The 17,551-nt window shown below is 51.1% G+C and overlaps 5 protein-coding genes across 5 annotated transcripts; 3 read left to right on the top strand and 2 right to left on the bottom strand.

Annotated features, from left to right (window-relative positions):
* Window positions 1-2,091: 2,091 nt before the first annotated feature.
* On the bottom strand, window positions 2,092-2,586 carry PHYSODRAFT_340600 (hypothetical protein; the record flags this gene model as incomplete). Its single annotated transcript, XM_009538791.1, has 1 exon — window positions 2,092-2,586. The coding sequence occupies one exon, from the start codon at window positions 2,584-2,586 to the stop codon at window positions 2,092-2,094; it is 495 nt and encodes a 164-aa protein (XP_009537086.1).
* A 2,023-nt stretch (window positions 2,587-4,609) lies between these two features.
* PHYSODRAFT_528166 (hypothetical protein) lies at window positions 4,610-6,039 on the top strand (the record flags this gene model as incomplete). Its single annotated transcript, XM_009538792.1, has 3 exons — window positions 4,610-4,829; window positions 4,866-5,286; window positions 5,412-6,039. The coding sequence occupies 3 exons, from the start codon at window positions 4,610-4,612 to the stop codon at window positions 6,037-6,039; spliced, it is 1,269 nt and encodes a 422-aa protein (XP_009537087.1).
* Window positions 6,040-9,467: 3,428 nt separating this feature from the next.
* On the top strand, window positions 9,468-9,665 carry PHYSODRAFT_402921 (hypothetical protein; the record flags this gene model as incomplete). Its single annotated transcript, XM_009538793.1, has 1 exon — window positions 9,468-9,665. A coding segment is annotated over one exon (198 nt), but the record flags the coding sequence as incomplete, so codon positions are not given.
* Window positions 9,666-10,731: 1,066 nt separating this feature from the next.
* On the bottom strand, window positions 10,732-11,085 carry PHYSODRAFT_442057 (hypothetical protein; the record flags this gene model as incomplete). The annotated part of the gene is made up of 1 exon (XM_009538794.1): window positions 10,732-11,085. A coding segment is annotated over one exon (354 nt), but the record flags the coding sequence as incomplete, so codon positions are not given.
* A 3,822-nt stretch (window positions 11,086-14,907) lies between these two features.
* PHYSODRAFT_528066 (hypothetical protein) lies at window positions 14,908-15,489 on the top strand (the record flags this gene model as incomplete). Its single annotated transcript, XM_009538795.1, has 2 exons — window positions 14,908-15,158; window positions 15,186-15,489. 2 exons carry the CDS (start codon window positions 14,908-14,910, stop codon window positions 15,487-15,489), a joined length of 555 nt encoding a protein of 184 aa, XP_009537090.1.
* Between the last annotated feature and the right edge of the window lie 2,062 nt (window positions 15,490-17,551).

Here is a 17,551-nt window from a genome sequence, read left to right on the forward strand (position 1 = left end):
GTTGTGTGGGCTGGACGCTGAGACCGATGGGTGACAGCGATCATTTATGCGGCCAAGTCTTGGCCGACTGCGATCAAGGTTGTGAACATCTCCGACAAGCCGGTTTGGATTGACACACAGATCCCGGTGGCTAGAATTGTGGAGCATGGATTCTTTCCTCGTGCTGGCCGCTTTGTGCGTTCAGGCAAAAGACAGTATCAAGAGTGGCAACAACTCATTCTCGAGACCACTCTGTCCGATCAAGCCCAGATGCGCGCTAAACGACTGGCTGAAATAATGAATCGTCAGGATCCAACCTGCGTTCAGGCTTGCAGTAACCCGTGGCCGTCCAAGATCATGTTGCGACCTACTTCAGGTACCGCTCAAGTTCGGCTTGTGCAGGTGAACAAGAGGCCGAAACCGTTACGGGTTACCTTCACCTAGGAACCTCCTCATGAGCGAAGCTTGAACGCAGCTGATTCAAGGACAAGGGACGCCGGAGTTCAAACAGACCCGGTTCAGGCTGAACAACCTAGCGTTCAAGTTCTCAGTGTCGAGACCCCCCTCATTGCGCACGTAGCGAGTGTTGCTGCTGCCGTAACGCCTGTAGGAGACGTCGCCCACGTCGTACACCTTGAACGCAGGTGTTCCGAAGACGTTGGTCGGTCTGACCCCCTGAACGCAGATGCGGTTGACACTACGGCCATATTGGAGGAACACTGTGGGTCAGGTGAGCATTTGGATGAAGGCATCAAAGAGCTGGTTGCAGCCAAGGGACGCGTCACAAAACCACCTGCGGTCAGCATCGAGATGCTTGAATCAGACTATCAGGGTGTGTTCCTTAGCTTCGATGGTGCGGCGAAGACTTCAACGCGTGTTGGAAGCTGCGGATGTGTTCTTTGGCTGCTACCCGGCTGGGAAGTCCTGGACGCACGTGGGTTCATCCTGGAAGATCTGACTGTAAATGACGCTGAGTACCATGGACTGCTGAATGGGTTGAAAATGGCATCTGAACGGGGAGTTGAGGACCTGATCGCAGTTGGTGATTCAAGGATCGTGATTCAGCAGGTTCAAGGTTTGATAAACCGCAACCAGCCCAACCTTCAGCGCAGACTGGTAGAGTACGAAGTGCTCAGGACAAAGTTTAAGACCGTTCAACTGGTGCATGTCAAGCGGCTGTATAACCAAGCGGCTGACTACTTGACGTTGAAGACTCTAGCGTTGGGCAAGTCGTGGCAGGTTGGAGACGCCAAGGAACGCTTGCACCTGCAACTTGTGTCGCGGATATCCGATCTGGTGAAGAAACCTACCTGGCCGCTGAACAAAGCTGAAGTGCGTACGAGGACTTTGGACGCTAATCTGGATGGAGTGCGTTCAGGCTTTGACTCAGCGCCGATGCAATCTTCGGCCAAGGTTTTGACCGTCATGACACATGTGCGTTCAAACGTTTTGCTCTGCAAAGACTGTTGGGAACCCGGCACCTTGAATGCTGGATATGAAGTGGAGGAGATCCTGGCCCTACGTTGGGTCGATCATACTCGGACGTCTCGACGCACTCGAGAGTACAAGGTCAAGTGGAAGGGGCGTGACGAACCAGAATGGATACCGGCCTCTCGGCTGGACTGCGATGCCCTCCTGCATGTGTTCAACCAGGGTGCTAGAGCGCGAGCTCTGGCCCAAGCGATGCGGGTACGGGACGATCACTCGGGCGTGTAGAGTTCCTTGAACGCACATGCCTGACCGCAGATCGCTGACCAAGTGAAAAATGACTGACTATGCCCCTGACATCGATTGTACCCTGAAACAAGACCGAGTGACGCTGACCGCTGACAAGTGCCCTGAACGCAGATGTGTCTGGACGCAGATGAGGATGATCAAGATGTTATTTACAAGCGGAGAGACTACAATGGCTTGTGGAACGATTTACGTGAACTGATACTGTGGAGAGTGGAGAGTGTCCAGCCTGCTGCGCGTTGGTGTGACTTCGGCGGAGAAGCGGTGGAGTGACAGCTGAGGAGTGTGACTGAAACCCCGTTTCAAGCTGACTGAAACTGCGTTCAGGCTGCTTGACCCGTTGGGATCTGCGTTCAGCCGCTCACGGTCCTCCTTGGCCTAAACATCCACGGTGGAGCCCTCCATGACCTCATCGCCATCGGCGTCGACGTGCTCCTCGCCGCTGTCGCCCTCCTTGTCGTCGTTGTTGCCCGCGAAGTGCACCCGGCACTCGTTGCCCGAAGGAGACGCTTCCGCTGGTGTTTCCTGCGACTCGGACGCCTTGCCGGCGTCCCCCGATTGACTGGCGCGCTCCTGCGTGCGTGCCTCTGGTGCGTCGCCCTCTGTCGGTGCGATGCCGCTGTGCCGCTTGTGTGACCGCGAGGTTGCCGTGTCGGTGTGTGTGCGTCGGTGCCGCGCGTTTGAAGAAGATTTTGCAATGATACGGAAAGCTGGAATGAAGTTTGTGGTTGGAGACGAGTCTGGCCGCAGATTTGGCAGTTGCTGGCCAAGTGGGACAGGGCGGAGAAGCGTGCGCAAGCGTGGCAGTTGGCCAACTGCCCGCGCTTCAGAACTGCGTTCAAGCTCAGCCCCATCATTCTTCGGTCCAGTCATGATGCGCCAGCTCCGATGCAATTTCATCTATGACAGACCATGACTGGATGGGACGGTTGTGACGAGACTGAGCGAGGTTTTACCTCAACCGGTCATCACCTGTCTACTGACCCGCCTGAATCCGCCATTCTGATTGGCCGAGACTGAACCCGGACCCGGCTTTACACCGTGCGACAACACCTAAGCTGGAATTCGTCTGTGTTCCGCGGAGCGAAGTGCGCTCAAGCCTAGGATGGGCCCTTCAGGCCTGGAAGACTTCGTTCAGACAAGAAACCCTGAACACACTCGATCCGTCCAGGCCGCCCCCGTCCTTAAGCGGGTTGACACATTGATGCCGTCGAAAACACCTGCACGAACGTATCGTGTACGGTGTCCCGCCTCGCCTAGGCCCTGAACGCACATCGAATTCGTGTACCCGGAGCTCAGCCACCCCAGTGAAGTCAAGTGCAGAGTGTCCAGACCGCTGGCCACCCGGACGAAGTCCCGCCAAGTGCCCCACCACCAAGTGAAGAGTCGACCTACCCTTGGCCGCAAGGCCCTGAGAATGGTTTCAGCCTTGGGCGCAAGTTGCCTTTGGCCGCAGACCTTGGAGGCACCTTGATCAGGCCTGCCGACTCTGAAACCCGGTTTCAAGGATGCCGGTTCAAGGTTTCTCAAGAGCCAGTCATGCACATAGACAGGGGCACATTGAAGCTGGGCAAGAATCCAGTGGACAGTGTCTACGTCAACAATTCCAGTATACTCAAGTCAAGATATTCGCCAGTCGCGTGGCGAAGAACACAGAAGAATACAGAAGAACGCTACGAGAGAGATATCTTTACACAAAAGCCTAGCGATAGTCTAGCAGATATAGTGATGGAAGAGCGCACTCGTGCTCCGAGCGCGCGGTGCGCGGCGAGCAGTACCGCGCAGCTCCGAAATATTTCCGAATGCGCGGTATTGGCAGCGTTCCCTCCTCATAGTAAAACTCATACTAGAAAATTCACGTAGCAGAAACGCGCGCAACACCCATCACGGACGTGCGTGCAATGCATTCATTATCGAAATCTCGCTGCCACGGACACAAGCCCATCAACGTAGGAGTGTGGTGCGTCGCGCGTCAAGCCACATGAGCTCCAGCGACCAAGACTCGCTCCGTTTGTCTGCACCGCAGTCGCAGTCGTCGCTATCGACAGTGCCGTCGCAAGATTCAGCGGCGTCTAGCGCATCTACGCTGATTCAACTTGCCCAGTCTACCCAGCAGTCAACACAAGAATCTGCGACGCAAAGCTCATCGCTATGGACTTCTGGCACGCCAGCGCTGACCCAGACGCTAGGGGTACACCCGCTGGATCCCGACCTCAGCCCACCGCTCTCTTTGCCTCCTTCCTCCACTCCGCGGACGTCTCGCTTCCAGGCTACGGTGCGCTCAACGACGACACTCGCGGATCCCTCACCAGACCGTGTACAGCATACTGCTAGTTCGGTTCGTGAAGGGCAAAAGGGGGGCAGGCACCTTGGGTCGATATGGCAACACTTCGTTGCACGTGACGAAAGAGATCATCCAGCGGTTGAATGCATACACTGTCATCGGATCCTCAACAGCGCGGCGCCTAAACGCAACATGGCCCCCCATGCGCTCAACGACTGTACAGGGATACTGCCGATGGATAAGCAGTACCTGCGAGGCGCATACAACGTGCCGCTACCGTCCGAGAGACCGGCGACGAATGAGCAAGACGGAGGAGGCGCAGGTGATGGAGATCATGCGGGAGCGAACACCCCGCACTTCGGCCAGCTAGAGTTTGAAATGCTGGTGGCACGTGTTTTTTTTGCTGCGCCCTGCCATTTGTATTGGTGGACGACTCCATGTTCCGGCTACTCTTTGCCACTGTGGCCCCGCAGTTTCGTCTACCATCTCGGGCCAAGCTTTCGGGTGAGCTGCTTGTAAAGGTCAAGGAAGAATACAAAGCAGAGGTGATTCAAACTCTCAATCGTCACTGACGGGTGGACCGACGTGAACGGTTCCAGCATTGTGAATTTCATGGTGGTGGACCCAGGCATGAAGTCACTTTTTTGGTCATCACTTGCAACGGGAACAGAGCAGCACACGGCGCAATTCATGGCCGCGCAACTGGAACGAGTGATTGCTGAAATTCATCGCGAAACAAGAGCTCTGGTCGTTGGTGTACTGACGGACAATGCACCTAACATGGCAAGTGCATGGGAGCTTTTGGAGAACAAGTTACCTGTCTTTGGTGGAGGTTGTGCAGCACACGTACTTAACCTGCTCATGGAAGATATTTTTAAGAAGATACTCTTTATGAAGAAGATCAAGGAAGACGCGCTTTCTATTGTCCACTTCGTTCGAGAGCATCATGCACTTTTGGATCAGTTTCGCCATCTTCAGCGCACCCAAATTCCACCCGACCAAGCACGCCATGCACTAGTAATCCCAGTAGCAACCCGATGGTACACCGCGCACGCATGCCTCCGAAGTGTTCTTCACAACCGTGCTATTCTCGAGGACCTCTTTCAGTCGTCGCGCCACGCGCATTTGATGGAGAGATACAACGCCCCGGCCACTGTGAGATCCAAGCTACTGTTCGTGAAGGAACTAATTGGCTCAGATTTCTTTTGGCAAAATCTCGCGTTCGCTGTTGCAATGGTTGTCCCTGTAATCGAGGCACTGCGCGAGCTCGAATCCGATGGCGTTCCGACGTCTCGAGTTTACGAGCGCTTTAAGTGGCTACGACAAGGATACTCGGCTTCCCTTAATGGCGGGGCCCTTTTTGGCGAGCTAGTTGGGGCCAGCCAAGACGCCAACGATATATCGACTTCAGCAGTATGTCGCGGAATACTCGAAGAAGGGTGAGGGCTGAGTTTTACGGATTTGTCAACGAGCGATGGAAATTTGTACACACTAACGCAATCAGTATAGCGTATCTCCTCGACCCGAACACGGATCCGGACGGCTTTATCGACAGCGATGAGGCGGATAGCATCAGTCAAGCTTGCGCGTTCGCGGTCAGGACAGGGATGCTTGATAGGCTCGAGATAACTCGCGCGCAGCTAAACCGTTGGCTGTATGCTTTTGCCGACGAGAAGCGCAGCTATACGGAGGAGGACAAGGAAAAGAACGCCGGCGCGTTCCCGCGCCACTGGTGGCGGAGTCATGCGAAGCAAGCAAATGCAAAGATTGGCTACAAAGCTCTGAATCTGCTCGCAAGCTACGTCTTCAGCATTCCGACCTCTTCTGCATCCAGCGAGCGAGCGTGGAGTATATTTGACTACATCCACACGAAGAAAAGGAATCGTCTGTCGACAACAAAGGTTGAGATGCTAGCGTTCGTCTACATCAACAGTGCCGCAAAAACAAACGTCAAACTGGATCTCGCTCGCCTGCAGTTGTATCCAGAAGCTGAAGAGCACGACATCGAGGTCAACAACCACGAGGACACGCTAGTAATGTAGGAGAGACAGAGACACAAAAGCGTTAACCATACACTTGCTTTGAATCCAATAACAGATACTCTTCGTGGAGAGGAGCGGACCCTGGAGGCCACCGAAATTTGCCGTAAGTGCGAATGTAGCCATGAACCGATCCGCGCAGAAAAAAGTGAGCGGATCAGTAGCGCTCACTCGGAGCACATTCCCGCGCACTCGGAGTTTGCTCCCATCCAACACTAAGCAGATAACAATCCGAGAGTTCGTTTTACCCCTTACTGCGCAAGTCGTCGAGGAACCAGGTCCGCTGTCTTTAAGGACAAGGGCACTGCGGAGCTCCCCACACACATTCAAGTCCAATTACGTGGGGATCAGTCTGCTCCGGCTGCTGAAGTGATCCACGTATTCCATTTCCCAGTTGGGCCCATTGCGTTGAGGTAAGGGTGGTGTCCCATTTCATGTTAATGATTGATATCTCGGGTGGTTTGGTAGCAGTCGCCCCCGAGAATAGTTTGATTGACTGCGTTTAGGTTCGGATTGTATTTGGTCTGTATATTTCCCTCATCTGAGAGTGGTGCGCGTGTGAAAGTGCGTTCAAGGTTGACCAGTACCTTGATCGCAGATTAGTTGACTGGTGTACGACCCACCACCCAAGGGTCTAAGAATAAGTGGCGGCTGTGTGTTTGTGTATAACTCTGCATTTGTATTGGATATCTGAAAGTGGTGTGTATTTCTGGGGTTCTAACTCGTGGTAGTAACCCTGATCCTTCACTCACGTTTCAAGCTTCAGCCATTTCGGAGAAGTGCGTTCAGACAAGTGAACGTTACGCTCAACGAACTCAAGGCTTTCAAACGCACAGACAACTCACCTGGTGATCGATCCAGGCTCCCCGAGGATAAACGACACCGATAGGGATTCACAAGGTGCCACGCCACCCTGGCCGCATTTATTCCCAGAAGCTGCGTTCAAGGAAATCTGCGTTCAGGTTTTACCTTCCCAAAGAGGTTTGCTTGTCAACCCTTTCTGGGCTACCGCTATACACCTGGGCGTAAAAGGTTTCACCGACCTCGTCACATAAACGTCAAACATCCGTGAATACGCTATAGAATTGGGGGACACTCAATAAGTCGGTATCACGCTCTATTCATGCGACAATTGGCTCAACAAGATGGATTAAGGTTTGAAATTATCTGAAATGATATGAGTATTGGTTGGAAACAGCCACCTCAGATGGTAGATAACTACAAACAAAGTACGCTGATGTGTGCCTCGAGGACCTTTCTAGAAGATGATAGGAGCCACCGCAAAAATATTTCCAACCAAGTGCCACTTTACTTGTAACCGTTACTGGGGTAAATCACAACATACAGGATCATTTTTCACAATTTTGTTCCCTTATCTGCCCAATAAACGTGTTTACACATCCATGTCCTCAATAACGCGTACCCTGGCAGCACTGCAACCCGTCGCTCTGTACATAGAACCTATGCAGCCAAAGTTCGGAGCCATCGCAGGACTAACGCAATACCCGGTCCTTCCCCAGGCAGTGTTGAGCACCTCCATCAAGGGCTCTCTCGCAGCCCGCCATCGTCGGGGAGATGTAGCGGTAGTACTTCGTCGGCCCGCTGTCAACAGCGCCAGCATGAAGATGTACGCCACTACGCGTTCGCAATAGTATCACCACTAGCCGCGGCCACAGATCCGACAGATATCACGAACATCGAGCACCACTACGCCTTCTCTCGATGCAGCTTGCCACAAGCATGACCCTCTCAGGAACTTAGAGCGTGTCTGAAGCCGTCCGCAGGGCTCAAATCACGTCTCGTAGTCGGAGCCAACAGCGAGTAGCACCGACATGCTATACCCCACCGTCCGGTCGCGGCGGCGCAAGACTAAATGTCCTTTCCGTAGCCATTTCCTTTTTTTTAGAAGCCGTCTACACCTATGAACCACTGCATAGGGCCAAACGGAGGGGGGATACCATGGCAACTTCTGTAACGAAGCATCTACTTGTTTTTGTACCAGGATTAAAGCCGTTGCCGACTTACACAAATGCAGAATGTAGACAGGAAATGTAACTGTGAGATTGAGTGTTGAGATGGACTCTACACTCCAGACCGTCCCAACCATAAAGTTTCTAGTCAGCATGGATTGGCCACAGCGAACTCGCAGCAGCGCCGGTGTAACAATAACCCATATAGCCCATCCTTCCCTCAAGGCTGAGACATGCAATATCTAAATTTACAAGGTTTCTTGCGCGGCGCGGTCTTGTCGGCTGGTGTTTGGGATCAGAATCATCATGAAGCGAGGGCAGCAGAATAAACACGGAGAGCGCCGTGTCAGATGAACACGGCATATACGAGGATACGTTGTACGCCTGCAGCGCCGTCGTGGGATGCCGAGGCGACGGCAAGATGTGCGACATCTTCCGGTGTTGGCGAGCAATGCATAGCAAGCCGATCAGCGGAGTGACCATGACGTTGTTGGATTGGTTTTACCGTACGTAGACTGGTGCCGCAACGTTGCGTGCTGGGGCGGAGAGCTGCTAGCCATTGGCATGTCGTTCACGTTCCTGGCGGCCGTCGGAAGGGCCGTGCCCCCCCCCCCACAGACCCATACTCTGGAGTGGTTTCAAATCCGCGAGGAGTCTCTGCTCTCGAACACGGAGCAAGATGTGACCGGGCGATAGCGCGACGCGCTGGAAGCCTTGAGCGCGGTAGGCGTGCGCCGGGACATGCGGAGGATTCTCCACTACTGCGAGGATTGCTTCGTACACAGCCACACAGCCCGGAATGTCCGCGAGGAGAAACGCGCGTAGCTCCCAGCTATCCATCATCGGCCCTGGTCAACGCGCCCCATACCGGTATTGCGCAGGACAACTGTGTCGCTGCGATGAGCACCACGATCCACCTGTGGGACAATACGCGAATCATCGCGCTGCAAGATCGCCTCCACGATATGTCGATCATTTTGCTGCACAGTCAACCAAAGTCGCAGGGTCGCTCCGCTCAAGCGCATGTTGGTTTGACGGCTGCCTTCGCTTCCTGCAATATGAGTTCGTTTCGTGATAAACCGCAATGCCAAGATGTTGTTACCTGTATAAAAAGTATGTCGTGCGGACTCCTCTCGTAATAAAGCACCTTACACGAGAGATTTGCGTGCAGAACCCGAATCGAGAGGAGATAGCAAAACCACGACGCCTACTCCGAAATCAACTACAGCGTTAGCGGCGTGTGAGGATGGCTACATGACTCGCCTTTTTGCAACCCACTTTAGACGAAGAATAAGTACTTCTTTCCCTGAAATAACGCCAAATAACATTTTGTTTCAGCCAATCATATGCGAGATCAGCCAAAAATAATATTGACCACTAAGCATCGAGGAATCCTGAATGGGAGGTGCGGCTCTCAGTCGTAGAAATTGGTCGGAAATCGAGAGCGGTGACGGTCCACCGAAGGGCAAGTGCCCTACGTGCCCTAAGCTCGTGGCGAAGTCGAACATGGCCAAGCACCGCAAAGTGTGCGGGAAGAAGAAGCCTCCGAAGTCGCGCAAGGCTATAAACCGCGATTCCTACGCAAAGAACAAGGACAAAATCCTCCAGAAGCTACAGGAAAAGCGCGTGTACGACCAATTCCGCCGCCTGGAAGGTACATAATTGTTAGAATGATATCAATTATTGGTAAATCTAACATGCGGAATATGTAGTGGCTCGTAAGCAGCTTACCGAGCTCGAGACTCAGGGCGTGGAGATTGAGGAAATGGAGAAAACGGCTTGGACGCCATTACCCAAAACAAAGGACGCCGAGGATCTGCTCTATGGTGTCAGTTTGGATCCGGATCTATTTGCCCATTTCCTCGCGGAGCTGAAGGCACGTTGCAAGGCAAAGCACGGCCGCGGTCCGTCGATGGTTTCTCCTAGAGAGCTCTACCGGGTGGCGATTTTCGTTCTTCACCCCGACAAGCTTCGCGGTCAAATCAGCAAATTTGGAGATGAGACCGATAAGTTGATGAACTACTGGAGCACGACGGCTAAGGCTTTCACCGTGTATGGGAATGGACTTACGGCGGACACCGAGACGATGCCTCAAATCGAACTTGACGCAATGACTGATGTTGAGTGTATGAACGAGCGGCGCCGCGTATCCAACGCACGTAACGCAAAAGCTCGTGCTGAGTATGACTATGAGACGTTGGTGACCAACTTCCGTGCCTATCGCAAGAAGGTAGAGCGGTACTTGAGAGCGAAAGATCGCCATCTTGCTGAATTTTAAGCTCGAAAGGAGAAGGCTAAAGCCGCACACACGGCCCAAGTGACCAAGTTGAAAGCAGGTATCGCGAAACTCGAGCGGGTTGGGCCATGTTCTATCTTCCAGGAGTACAAAGCGTCCTACATCAAGGCCAAGCACGCAGCTAGTACGAGTGACAAGTAGTGGGGCGTGCTATAGAAGCCAGACATAAGACAGATGAATTCTACGACTTTTTCATCTTTCTAGGCTGCTTAAATGTATCACACGTTCATACCAAAAAGTACGAGTTCATACCAAAGAGTACGAGGTGTTCATACTAAAGAGTACGAGTTCATACAACTATCTACGAGTTCATACTGGTTAGTACGTGATTAGAGCTATAGGTACGTAGAGTATTCCGGCAACTCTTTTGCGGGGCACGCTGCGTTTGTGCGAAGCTTGTGAGACCGGTACAGCCCTAGCAGGTACGTATTCCGCAGCCTTCTTCTTCTTGAGACCGCGCATAAATTGGCGGACAAACGGATACCGAGCCGGGTTTCCATACCCACGCTTTGTTACAGTGTCGTCCACGAGCACACTCCACTTGTTCACGTCTGTTCCATCGCTGTTTTCGTGAGAGGAATAGAAGCTATCAACAGCAGACCTTGCCTTCTCCGCCGTCTGTAGCGACACGGTACTGGATGCGGAAATGCTCTGAAGGTACGCTACCAACACCGCGGGAAGTTCGTGGTGCCGCTCCGTATGGGGGTCTGGGTAACCATTGGCAAGACAGAACTCTGCAAACTTTTTAAAGCTCGACTCGTACACTGTCTGCGTTGCCTTTTTATTACCCCGCTTGTCGTTACTTGGCCATCCTTCACCAAGTCGCGAACGCCTTCCATCGCGCCGATTTGAAAGTGAACACGTGGCGAGAAGCCGACTTTATTGTACACACACATCGTACCTTTTGGTATGAAGTCGTATTTTTTAGTATGAACTCGTACATTTTCTTATGAACTCGTACTGTTATGTATTAACTCGTAGATTCTGTATGAACTCGTACTTTTTGGTATGATCCCACTTCAAAATTCACCATAGTCCTAAGAAAAAAATCCAATCTAAAATTCTCCAGAAAATTTGTCGACTACCTCTTTGTACCCAAGGTGGTCGATCATTGGCCAATTAACACAGAATAACTGCCAAATGTTGTTTCAGCAAAAAGAAGTTGCTTCCGATGACGAGCCCATACAAAGTCCTAATACAGAGATTCGACTTCCTCGGACCGAAACAATGTCTCAAGGCAGCCGAAAATCATTTTATATGGTTCGGGCTATTTCCATACAAACTGATTGATAGTGCCTAGGAGAGGCTACCATTGAGGTGTTATTTCAGTCAGAGTAAGCTCTACTTCTCCGACCCGCATCAAAATGACAGTTGAGTTTTTCTGATATCGTAATTAATCGAACCGATTGACCGGATTGGGTAAAAATAAAGAAAGGTGCTGTTCACTAATTAACGGCATCGTGCAGACTAACTCGCTCGAGATCAGTTCTAACTTACCTTTCCTTCCCTCGCCCATCAACGATCGACTAGCACCACAATGCCTAGAGCCGCTGGTCAAGCTGACATTCCACCCGCAACCCGCCTGCACCTCATGCTATTCCTCGCGGAGCGGATCGTTCGCTGGACACTCCTCCGCGGAGCTAATCTCGCTGCAATGACTGCATTTGGGGTCAGCCGGGCGCACCTTCTCGCTTCGGACGGCTGGCTGTCTTTTCTGAAGAAAAGAAGTCGAGCCTCGATGGACCAGATGGGTACCAACGGTGTGGGGCAGACCGTGCGCCGCCAGAATGGCGGCAGGTCGGTGATGGTGTGGGGCGGGTTTAGTGCGGCAGGCAAAACCAAGCTTGCCGTACTTGTAGGAAGGCAGAACTCGGACAGCTACATCTACACGCTGTCTGAGTATCTGCTTCCCTACGCCCACCTACATTATGGTGCCGAGTTCACGTTTCAGCAGGACAACGCGAGCATCCACACATCGGCCCGCACGAAGGAGTTCTTCGACGAGCAGAATAACTTGAGCGTCATGGATTGGCCTGTCCGCTCGCTAGATCTCAACCCCATCGAGAGCCTGTGGGTCATCACCTCGCGTGCTGTATACCCAAACGAGAGACAGTACCAGATCGTGGCCGAGCTAACAGCGGCAATTCTGAACGCCTGGGATAACATTCCTGTTACGACGCTAGGTGATCTAGTGGAGTCTATGCCTAGGCGTTGCATTGAGGTACTTGAAAGGAAGGGTGGCAAGACGCACTTCTAATACACTAGTTTGCGTGCTTTATTTTTATCTTGATTTTTGTAGGGTCTGGCTCTTGGCGATAATTGTGACGCGGTGCAAAATACGTTGGTTTGTATACCAGCCCTGTTAAAAACTTCAAAATCGGCCGCGTTAACACATACACTGTGCTTTAGTAAATAATACCAAGCACATATCTAAATAGTACGTCATAACTCTAAAAATTGACCGAGAAACGGCCCAAGATGTACCCTGGCGATAATTTATGACGTAGAGTGTACGGTGTATCGCTGGAATGACACGATGTGAAAATAATGAGCTGCAGAGGATGCTTCTGCCAAGTTATTCATCGTACTACTGAAATGCAATACGAAACCCAAGCTTGAAGAAAAAAATAAGTTTAACGGTTGACGCTGTATAACTTGGACCTGTTAACACCAGTTTTGTGGTTTCGACTTCTTGAAGGAATAGTAGAAAGGAGAAAATACCGTTACCTGTACATGCCAATGGAGTGTCTGGGGCTACTGTTGGCTCGGAACGGCCCTGAACGCGTTAAAACGCGCTCTGAGAACGGGGAAATATCGTTTATTACAGGTTCTCTAATACGTAACCGGCTTTCGATTCGACGGATCGCCAACAAGGGTAGCAAATGAGCGCCCAGACTTTGAGGTGAATGTCGTTTTACGCTTTGTTCATATAGAAGTGAAATCAACGTCTTTCGAGCCTCGATGTTTCTTACCGCATCCGATACGGGGCTAACGCTGGCAACGCTGAACGTTTTATCCAAAATTACGGGAGCCCCGGTATCACTGGAATATGGAGCCCGGTGTTTGGGTAAAAAAATATTAACTTGTTACGATGAGGCCGTCGTGACGGAATGGGTGGAATGGGTAACCGTCAGGTTTAGTTTTTGTAATTTATTTTGAGCTAATTTGTTTGTCCTGTGTTTTTAATAGGGGGAGTCGAACCATACAAAAAGCAGTTCACAAACCTTGCCTCGGCCGCAGCGCGGGCCTGCGAGCCCTCTTCCAGTCGTTCGCGCAGCAACTGGCCAGGCTGGACACGGCCGTCATGAGCAGCGCCGCGCCACGCTCCGCGGTGTTTGATTATCCCGGAATGCTTTTCGCAACTCTACGGCAGTATGGCGTGGAGCTCTCATACGGTGGTGTTTTGCTACCCTCACCTGACTCTAGTATGGCGATAGGGTTGCAAAACTGTACAGTATTTACTACTCGGTGCGCTACATATGTTGCAAATGACACTCCGCTTTTTGGGCGCCGTACCAGCCAAAATCCTGGCGGATACCCTACCTCTGGCCAATCACACGAGGTGCTGGAATCTGATGGCTGTTCTAGCGAGAGTGCCGACGACGATTCTGAAGATGAGTTTGCAGATGAGCTTTATATTGCGGGTGATACCGGAAATGAACGTTTTAGTGTCGTAACAGCAGAGGGAATTCGCGCGGTTGCCGGCCCCCAGGACTACATAACAGAAGAAATGCTTCGAGGCATGTCTGACAATGGTTTGGAGTTGCTACCGGTAACCGACAAACGGGATGACTCGGACCTGTCCGGCGCTACGGATGTGTTTACGGACCCTCCCCATCTTACTGCCTCGGCTATAGAGGCAGCGAAAACCATGAAACCTTCTGATCTTTTTCTTACTTCATGCCGAAGCTTCTCTGGACGGAGATTGCCGAAGAAACTAATCGTTACGAGCGTCAGATACGATCGGAAAGACTTCGACAGGCGAAGTTGTCCATTGAACAGAAGACGGACGACATCCACAAACGAAAGGAAATGTTTCAAGCAAAGAAAAAGGACCTAGACGCGTTCAAAGAAGTAGGTGCCGCGTAGATCATGTATTTTCTGGTTCTAGTAATATCCAGGGCTATTTGCCCGATAAAGTCTCGACTGGAAGATCATTGGAAGACGCGAGCCCGTGGAGCGATCCCAGCTGGAACTTGATCGCCATTTATGGTTCGCAAGCGTTTCAAGGAGATTGACAGGTACTGTGACTTCCACGTTATTTTAATAAAAAAAACCACCAGTACGTCCTTCGCCAGATTTCTCCACTTTACGAACAACCAGGCTCCGCAGGCTAAGACGGACCGGGCATGGAAGATTCGCAACGTGATAAACAAGTTACAGACTACTCTCAAGGGTGGAATGGAACTGGGGCGCTGGGTTGCATTCGACGAGATGGTTATCCCTTCAAGAAGTTCGCAGAACAAAATACGAGTTTTCCTGACGAATAAGCCGCACAAGTACGGCACCAAGCTGTTCGCTGTGTGTTGCGGGAAACCCCACTACTGCTCCAGGTATGCTCATTTGCGCTATTTTATACAGTCGGTATCTGAACGCTGTGGATTCATGCTCAGGTTCGAGGTTTATTGCGGTAAGAAACAAAACAGTCAGTTTGTTGACACCAGAAGTGGACCAGCTGCTGTGGTTCGAAACCTTAAAGCCTTGTGGGAACAGCGTCGGCTGGATCGATCCAAGAAGCGAATCATCATCACTGATCGCGAGTATTCTTCGGTGACGTTGAGGTTTCGTTTGATGGACATGGGGTACTACAATATCGGGACGGTTTCTACGACGCGTCTTGGCTTCCCCGAAGACTTGTAGACCGACAAAACATCAGCTTCAAGACGGATGCCGCGCGGCTCATACATTCTTGCTCGGAACAATACGAATCGTCAAATGTACTCGGCGCGGTGGGTTGACTCGAAAATTTGCTACTTTGTGGCGACTGGGGCCTCCGTTAGACTTGCGATTATGCGGAGGAAGCAAAAGGACGGCTCACAGGCAAACATTCCGTGTCTGGAGTTTGTGGTATTGTACAACAAGTACATGGGGGTGTTGACAGTCACGGCCAGTTACGTCTGCAAAGGTACGTGTTGCTCTGTTGCGGCTCTGCTGCCCATCACTAACACCGAAAATACTTTTGACTAGGTACTCCATCCAAAGCGACATGCGACCGAAGAAATACTATAAGACTGTTTTCTGCGGGCTTCTCGACATAGCTGTTATTAACGCTTTTATCACCCACCGTGAATACGCGAAGTCGTTGGGAAAAAACCTCTTTCACACGCAGATTTTCTCATTCAGCTACACGAGGAGCTACTCGCTCTAGGAGATGATGACTTCCTGGAAACGGTGCCAGTCGCCGAAGCCGCTGTTACCAAGGTGGAGCCAAGATCTAATCAGACACCAGTTTCGATGGCGTACTCGCTAGCAAGCTCGAAGCATCAATTGATGGTGTCGACGGACAAGACAGCGAAGGGCAAGTTTAAGTTTCGTGTGTGCAAAATTTGTTCGGTACTGCGTGGTGATGGCAGTCCTGAATCGAATCGACCTCCCGGCACAACACGTCATTACTGCAAGCAGTGCTCCACTGATCGAGGAAGACTGTTTTTGTGTTCCAAGGCGCGACACGTATCCGCTGGAAATTCTGTATCGTGCTTGAACCCCTTGGTTCCCAGGAGTTAGGCTCCGAAACACGTAATCTACGGTACGGTATGTCGTAACATACGACGAAAAAAGTAACTACGAGTTTGTATTGGCACGACCTGTCCGTAACAAGAGAAGCCCCATCAGACATATAAGATTGTAGAGATCTAGGGGGGAACTTACGACATAACAGTCGAAAACGACGCGAAGTACGATGAAACATACGACATTGAACGTAGATCGAGTGCATACTAATCCCAGATGGTGGATCAATAGGATTGGTGAACTACACAAAACATCCATCTTGATAGATGACTGCGAGGTTGTAATTACCAAATCATCAATATATAGCCAATTAAAACATTTTCCCTCTCACTTATGCACAGGTCAGGTAATAGGGAACTGTATCCCATTCAAGAAAAAAAGGGTAATCGCTACAACCAACAAAGGGGTACTTGGAGTGCTAACTTACTTTGTATGTCAGTGCTAAAGCAGTTCTATAACCGTATAAGCAGCTTCACTTCTTCGCTTTGTTTGTCAGCTTTACGATATCTGCCCTACAGCTCGCCCATTTCTATAGAGTGTTGTTGCCGAGGCAACGGCCTACACCGACGGCGTTTCTCAATCCGGAACGCTGAAGCAATGCCGAAATTGCTTCGTTTTACCGTTCCTAGAAAAGGTTTAGCCTACCACGGTTATTCTAATTCGCAGCAGGTATATTGATGCTGCTCTCGAGGGTGGCCGCACCGGTAGCGGCACTCGGGCTTCGCGTACTATAGAAATCGCCTCGTACACGGAGACTGTCAAAGCAGCTGAAGAGGATCTCTATACGCACAAATAAGGCGTTATGGTCGGATTGACTAGTTGACGACACGCGTACGAGCCAGACCTCCGTCGTTCCCGGCGATACCGAAGTATACGTCGTGCTTAAGTTGGTTAGTAGTAGGATAATCTCGTCATCTTAATTTAGTTATTGAGAGAGGTCTTTGTGGGATATACGCACGATAAAGGTTATTTACGCACTACTCCATGCCCTTGCTTCCAATCCGGCATTTAAGTGGCGCGAAATACGCTGCAACACTGACGCTGCCAAAACCAGCTACACCATACAGTTGTTATAAGGCTGCAAATAAATATTTCTTCGTGTTAGAAGTCTCGGCAGACATAGTCTACTTCCGGTTATACTTACTTACGTGTACTCGGCACCTAAACTCGAGGAAATAGCAACTACAACCCTTGGAGAGTTATTTAGGCGCCATTTCATCCATGATTTTTATCATTTTCTTGTTTATTGTGTGTACGGGCGTTTAGAAGCTATTCTACGAGCTCGTGGGAGCTCTTGACAGCTACATACGCCTTACTCTCCCCTTTAAGATCGATGTTGTGTTTGCTTGAAAGTGGGCACTCGCGCAAACCTTAAAAGGGGACGTTCGTCTTTCTCTATACAAAATGCCCCATTAGCCGGCCCCGGCTTATGCACAACCCATCTCTGATGACAGCTCTATATCCGTGGTTTTGTGCAATTCTGATTTTTACCTCTCTTGCTTATACTTTTGCCGACGAA

The sequence above is a fragment of the Phytophthora sojae genome (genome assembly GCF_000149755.1).
Source record: "Phytophthora sojae unplaced genomic scaffold PHYSOscaffold_12, whole genome shotgun sequence".
Classification (NCBI taxonomy): domain Eukaryota; phylum Oomycota; class Peronosporomycetes; order Peronosporales; family Peronosporaceae; genus Phytophthora; species Phytophthora sojae.